The 7,500-nt window shown below is 42.2% G+C and overlaps 1 protein-coding gene across 4 annotated transcripts in view; it reads left to right on the plus strand.

Moving 5' to 3' along the window:
• cbfb (core-binding factor subunit beta) overlaps positions 1–7,500 on the plus strand; it is a 37,952-nt gene that overhangs the window by 24,140 nt on the left and 6,312 nt on the right. For 2 of the 4 annotated variants that reach the window (XM_080438321.1, XM_080438320.1), the window contains exons 4-6: positions 4,228–4,344; positions 4,685–4,780; positions 6,069–6,136. In XM_080438321.1, the coding sequence (XP_080294447.1) occupies positions 4,228–4,344; positions 4,685–4,780; positions 6,069–6,098 (243 nt within the window). In that variant the 3' untranslated portion in view covers positions 6,099–6,136. The remainder of the gene's footprint in view (positions 1–4,227; positions 4,345–4,684; positions 4,781–6,068; positions 6,137–7,500) is intronic. The other 2 variants (XM_080438318.1, XM_080438319.1) reach the window with 1 other exon arrangement.

Consider the following 7,500-nt stretch of genomic DNA (forward strand, 5'->3'; position numbering starts at 1 on the left):
TGTGTGTGTGTGTGTGTGTGTGTGTGTGTGTGTGTGTGTGCGTGTGTGCGTGCGTGCGTGCGTGCGTGCGTGCGTGCGTGCGTGTACGTGCGTGCGTGTGGCCTACTAAACAAAGAAAGAAAGGAAGACAAATGACATGCAAAACAGGTCCAGAAACGCAGGCTGCTTACCTTTCACTAAAAGACAATGTATGTGAATAAGTCCAAATGATGCCATCTGAAGATGTACAGGACACACATAAAACATATCTCCTCTCTTACTTAATAGCCTACAGTGTTTTAATGTGCCTACACTTTAAACACTCCTTAATTGATCTCTGAGAGTGCAGAAATCCGCGTCCATTTTGTAACACATGGATAAATGATTTTATTGTGCACACACTGTTCAGAGTGAAACAATTCAATAGTTCTTTGGAACAATTCTATGGAGTTCTATGGAACTCACTCCCAGCCCACATCAAAGCTGCCCCCACCCTCGCCTCGTTCAAAACCCACCTCTTCAGACTTGCATTTCCCACCTAATTCAAATTGCATGTATCATTATTTATTATTATTTTGTAAGATTTGCATATTAATTTTGCATTGCCATGCGCATATACTACAATATCATGTACAGTATGAGTTGAAGTCTCTTGATGTGATATAATTCTTATAGTTTATTTTACCAAAAATCACGCTTGGGCTAACTCCACTATAAATGCCATGTACGCATGTGCTACAAAATGTATGTATTATTTCACCTGCCTATTTCTAAACCCAATGTGGACAAAACCTACTTTCTGTTATGTTAAAGATTACATTGTTGAAATACCAGTAGGTCATGAAGTTTAATATGGGATACCTAGACAAGAGAGGGACAGAGAGAGAAGAGAGAGAGAGAGAGAGAGAGAGAGAGACTGTTAAAACTAAACTGGGGAATTGTTCTTTCATCCCACACTGTAAGGATCTGTAAAAAATCTGTTAATTGAACTCATGAAGAGTTTACAAACGGACCCTTAAAGGTCAATTTCTTCACCTATACACACACACACACACATTCCTCTGCCTTTCCCTCACCTCGAGCAACCACACACGCAGGCACACACACACACACACACACACACACACACACACACACACACACACACACACACACACACACACACACACACACACACACACACACACACACACAGGGCCTCAGTGTTATTGAGTGGCTAACATTGCTGTCTACCTGGCACAGAGCCATCACGATATAACAAACCAAGGAATCCAGACAGGGACAGTCGTCCGTCTGTCTGTCTGTCTGTCTGTCTGTCTGTCTGTCTGTCTGTCTGTCTGTCTGTCTGTCTGTCTGTCTGTCTGTCTGTCTGTCTGTCTGTCTTAGTGACAGTCTGCCTTTGTGGACTGGGTTTATTTCTGATCAACATACAGTACACTGTCAAAATCCTCTTATCTTCACTGAGTGAAACCCCATTCTTTCCTTTATGGACTGTGTCATTACATGACATTATTTCTATTGACTGAATCGTCTATCTTGCCTGTATGGAATATAATCAGAACAAGACAGAGCCGATACTACTATGCATGCTCCATTGTTGTTTTGTTTGAACTACACAGCCAACTTTAAATCTGTAGAATAAACACAGATGCATTACTGCAGTGATTCTCAGTGTAGGCGGTCCTTGAGTCCTTGAATGATTGATAGTTAGGAACCATATGGACCCGTGCGGCGGGTCTGTATCCCCAAACTGGGGTCCTTCTATTTAAAGAGGTTGAGGATGACTACATTAGTGCATTCAACGCTGATAGAACTACTGTATTTGGTTTGAATCCTTACAGTATATCAGCTATGTATTCCAGGCTGTAACTACTCCTCTTCTCTCTTCTCGTTTTTCTCTGCTAAAGCATGAGGTCATTTTCTAAATGCTGTATATCTGGAAAAAATGTCCCATGGTTTTAAATGACATGAGGTTTTTAATTTCAATATCTCTAGCACGGGTACCCCTACTTACTGCTCCTTATAATGTTTCTACCATAAACTGTTTTGAAATTATGGCCGTCTCATTTTCAAAATGAATGTAAATCTCACTGGCCTCTGTTTGATAATATGTCATCTATATTTGCATAAGAAAACTGCAAAATGATCTGATCTTATTCTTGTGCGCCGTGTCCAAACACTGCTCCAACAAAGAAAGACAGGGAAAGAGAGACACACGATAAACAAAATTCACAGAAGCCAAATCCCAGGGAGACAGCGATCTGCGTCACTGTGGTTAAAATAAGAAGTCTAGTTTGAGCTGAATAGAACTGTTGAAACCATCGACCCTGGAAAAGACCCTGAAATAAACACACACGTCACGCACATGCACGCACACGGCACACGCACACGGCACACACGCACACACACACACACACACACACACACACACACACACACACACACACACACACAGACATGCGCGCACACACACACACACACACACACACACACACACACACACACACACACACACACACACACACACACACACACACACACACACACACACACACACACACACACACACACACACACACACACACACACACACACACACACACACACACACACAGAGGTTTCACTCTGTAGCTACTAGACTCATCCGATTGCCACAATTACCCCCAGATACAGTTGAAACAAAGGACCCTCTAGGGCAGTGGTTCTCAACCTTTTCAAGGACCCCCAGGGGTTCTCAAAGACCCCCAGTTTATGTATATGTAAAAAACAAAAAAAACATCTCATACTCTCTGTAAAATCCTCATTGATTTAACTCTGAGAGTGTGAAAATCTGTACACCCTCAGAGTTACAGACCTCATAAGGGTCCATTTGGACTCCTAGTGGTCCCTGTACCCGACGTTGAAAAACAGTGCTCTCTAGGGCACTGTTTCCCAAACAGTGGATCGGGACCCATATGTGGGTCGCTGAACAATTTTTATGGGTCGCGAGTACCCCTTTATTTCTTGTGTCCTACATTTAGTTTTTCATTATCATTATTTCAAAAGATTTTCTAAAAATGCACTTAATTTTTTCTTTGACCATTAGTCATAGGGGAAAAATACTTTTAAGAAGTAGTGAAAATAGCAGATCTACAAGCTCACAACACGTCGCGATGTGACGTGTTGTGAGCTTGTAGATCTGCTATTTTCACTAGTTTGGGTCCCGGGGAGACGTCATATTTCTCTTTTGGGTCTCGAGCCAAAACGTTTGGGAACCACTGCTCTAGGGAACACACAAGATTTGGGGGGTGGCATGATGCAGATAATTCATCTCTCTAATTGACTCTCTTCCAGAGAGTCAATGCTGAGAATCAAAAGATATCCAAAGTAGAAATGTCAACAAGGTTCTCCAAATGAACTACAACAGGTTTAACTACAACAGGTTTAGCGCTGCCTAGGGTTGTTGTTGTTGCTTTTTAACTCCAGTAAAACAGAGAACCTAATCTTGAGTTATTGTTCTGATAGGACAACCTGAGACGGTTACTGCCAATGCCATCCTATCAAACCCATACGTCGGAGCAGCACGTACAGTATGCACACTGTGTGCAGACCAAATAATGAGCCAAAGAAGTGGTTAAATGTCAAACAAGTCTATGAAGCTACCTACTCAATTTTATACAATATGTAGTGGGGGGTCCCTGCTTCATCACATCTCTCTCTCTCTCAGCTAAGGGGTCCTTGCCCTAAAAAAAAACGTTGAAGACCCCTGATCTAGACAAACAGCTGATGGCTTCTGACTGAATTAATCGTCATTTTGTGTGACGCCACAAGCTATGCTGCGCTGACTCTTATCCTTAGTAGCTGACATGGTTCTTCATGTCTGGCTTGATACATTAGCCTACAGTTCACAGGAGGATAAAAATGGCTCCCCAGATGATTATGGAGAAACGTCAGATGCTTTATTGTATTCTGTATCTGTCACGCAGTGGTTCTCAGAGTGTCCTTGGTGGGTGTTCCAGGGGGTCCCCATCACAATCATTTTAACCACTTTATCCATATTTTAGACTAATTTGATTTTTTTTTACACAAATCTTCTATTTTGCGGGTCCCTGGCGCAATATATTTGCAGATGGGGGTCTGCGGCCAAATACATATGAATTTGGCAGTTCCTTGACGTGAAAAAGTTTGAGTAACACAGCTTTTCTCTCTCTCTCTCTCTCTCTCTCTCCCTCTCTCTCTCTCTCCCTCCCTGTCTCTGTCTGTTTGCAGGTGCATTTAAAGGCTCCCATGATCCTGAATGGAGTGTGTGTCTTATGGAAGGGTTGGATCGACTTACAGAGGCTGGATGGGATGGGCTTGCTGGAGTATGATGAGGAGAGGGCGCAGGTAGCGCGCACACACACACACACACACACACACACACACACACACACACACACACACACACACACACACACACACACACACACACACACACCAGCATAGCACATGACATGCTTATGCTACAATAATGTCACATAATGTATTAACCACTTGAGCCCCAGCATCCATATTCTGGGGGGACCATTTAGCAAAAATAGCAGAACTACAAGCTTGTAGATCAGCTATTTTGGGCAAAGACCTGGGAAAAAGCAGGTCTGCTTCATTAAGACTACAGGGTTTAAGTGGATAAACGTTGCAACTGACCAACGTGACGTTTCTCTCTCTTGTCTCTCTTCCTCTGCAGCAAGAGGACGCTCTGGCCCAGGCAGCGTTTGAAGAGGCTCGACGCAGAACCCGAGACTTTGAGGACAGAGAACGATCACACAGAGAGGACCTGGAGGTGAGAGGGGCGGGGCTGGGGCCAGGATAAGGCTTATAACCCATTACGACCGGGAAAGCATCTGTCATTTTAGATTCTAACCACTTTAACCATTATCTTATACTTGGGCTATTCATAGATAGCAGATCTACAAGCTCATAGTGCGGCGCAGAGTGCCACGCTACGAGGCTGTAGATACGCTATTTTCCTTTTTTTTTTATCGTAAAAATGTGAAATATACATGTTTTTTAAAGCAAACATTTTTAACTCAAATCTTTGCCTCTGGGGATTCTACAAATCTTCTAAATCCTTATGTTGCTATAATATCAGTGGTTCTTAAACTTTTTTAAAGATTTTAATAGTTTATTCAATAGTTCTAACCATATCCTTATAGAGTACAGAAGTCCTGACATCACTCGTTCATCCCCTGGGTCACACAAGTATTTTCTCTATGGAGAATAACATTGGGTCATCTTAGAGTCGTCTCATATAAGAATTGTGGGTCCAAAAATAAACAAACTGTCCCGGCGATATTGTCAGGGAGGTGGCTCTGTATCGTTTTACGATAGTCAGTCACTCATATTTGATACAGTCTGTTTCTGACGAAAATTCTATTAATTCGGCGGCGATAACGTTCGAGTTTTCTCGCCGTCAGTTGATGCTTCATATCCATATGAGTCAAACCGCCGGGCTCGTTTGTTTATTTTTGGAACACAGTTCTTATATGCAGCGATATTAAACACGTCTTGGGAATTCAGAATGGGGAAGAAAACGTGACCCAGGTAGGATGCGTTAAGTCAGACTTCGGTCTCTATACTGTTAGAGTCATACTGTCAGGCAACCTGCTTCTATTTTCTGTGGGGCTTAGATTGCGATGTGTGGTTGTGTGCTTTTCAATGTTGTTTTTTCCCCCCTTAAGTATAATTTGTGTTAATCTAATAAGTGCTTATGTAATAGGTTTAGTGCATGATCAGTTTGACCATTCATCTAATTGATTTGATTTGATTTGATTTGATATTACTGACTGATTGATTGACTGACTGAGTAAATTATGCCGGGTGTCCCTAAAGCCTTATTAGGAAATGTAGTTTGTTGTTCAATTCATAAAATACTGGTTACCTTTTGAGAAATACGACCTTGAGGTGTCATAGATGATTTATCATATTAGATACTGAATGTGAATACACACTAGACTTTTCTAAACAACTCCACAACAAACTACAGTTCCCAGCAAGGCTTTGGGGAGGTCAGAGGCATCTTCTCTAAGTTGACACCCTAAGAATGAACCCCAAATTGTTTATTTTTTTAGGACCCTGTGGTTTCTAAAATCTGGGATTGATGACAAACACAGACAGACAGCCAGCAGAAAAGAACAGGGTCTGTGTCTTCCACTTTTCACCATCTATCATACTGTCATGCACTAAACCACCCCTGTGCCTGCGAGCATGTCTGTGTGTGTGTGTGTGCGTGTGTGTGTGCGTGTGCGTGTGTGTTTTCATATGTATGAAAGTTCATACCAGCATGTGCATGCATTGCATTGTGAATGATTTGATACATACATACAGTACATATACATACATATACATACGTTACATATATATATACATTTACACCTGCCTTTAGCAACGCGTGCGCGCGCACACACACACACACACACACACACACACACACACACACACACACACACACACACACACACACACACACACACACACACACACACACACACACACACACACACACACATGGTGGCACATGATCCAAAGAAACAAGAGAAAAAGAGAAGGCAACCAAGAGCGAGCACAGGGGGTGAAGGAGAGAGAGAGAGAGAGAGAGAGAGAGAGACATCAAATGAAGGCTTTCATCTCTGTGGTCTCATGTTTCTCCCCTGAAGCTCTCAGAGGAACAGAGAACTTCCTGTCTCCTCCTGAATCAATATGAACCACTCACATTATCCACCCCAACCTTCTCTACAGTGTGTACAATACCAAGTTCAAATCCAAAACACTGCATGTTGACCTTCATGTGCTTTCATAGCAAAGCCCCAACCAAAAGATATGTTTAAATTCACTTCACAAAATCTTCAAACTTTTTATTTTTATTATTATTATTATTATTATTATAATGATCACAAACAACAAAGTCATGTGAGTGAATTTGGAAGTTGGCTGTGGATCCTGTGATGGGTGTGACTGAATAGCAGTGGCTCAATAGTGGCCCAGATTCAGCCACTGCATTTCTGTGGTTTGAGCTTGAGACTCCACCCTCTCTCTCTCTCTCTCTCTCTCTCTCTCTCTCTCTCTCTCTCTCTCTCTCTCTCTCTCTCTCTCTCTCTCTCTCTCTCTCCTTTATCTGTCTCTCTCTCTGTCTACAATATATCTAATCTTTCTGTCTTTGTCCTCCATGATGCAACCCAGCAGAGGCATCAGGTAGACAGACAGACAGATTGATATGTATGAAGCATGAAGCTATTTAGAGTTTCTGCTCTTTCTACAGTACATCATTCATCTCATCTCAGCAGAGTTTTCCAGTTTTTGGCTCTAAGTAAAGGTGTACGTTGTACTGTACATCTTCATTCCTGGCTATAACATTAAGGGTGATTTATACTTAGCTGTGTGCCAGTTTTGCACACCAAAAATGGCTGATTTACAAGCTTGCAAGCTTGCCTATTTGATATGTGCAACACAGCGTGCAAACAAGTATGAATCAGGCATTAGTCTTTTTTGGGGGGGTGAGGGGGT

This window comes from Gymnoscopelus braueri (genome assembly GCF_963280865.1).
Source record: "Gymnoscopelus braueri genome assembly, chromosome: 9".
Classification (NCBI taxonomy): domain Eukaryota; kingdom Metazoa; phylum Chordata; class Actinopteri; order Myctophiformes; family Myctophidae; genus Gymnoscopelus; species Gymnoscopelus braueri.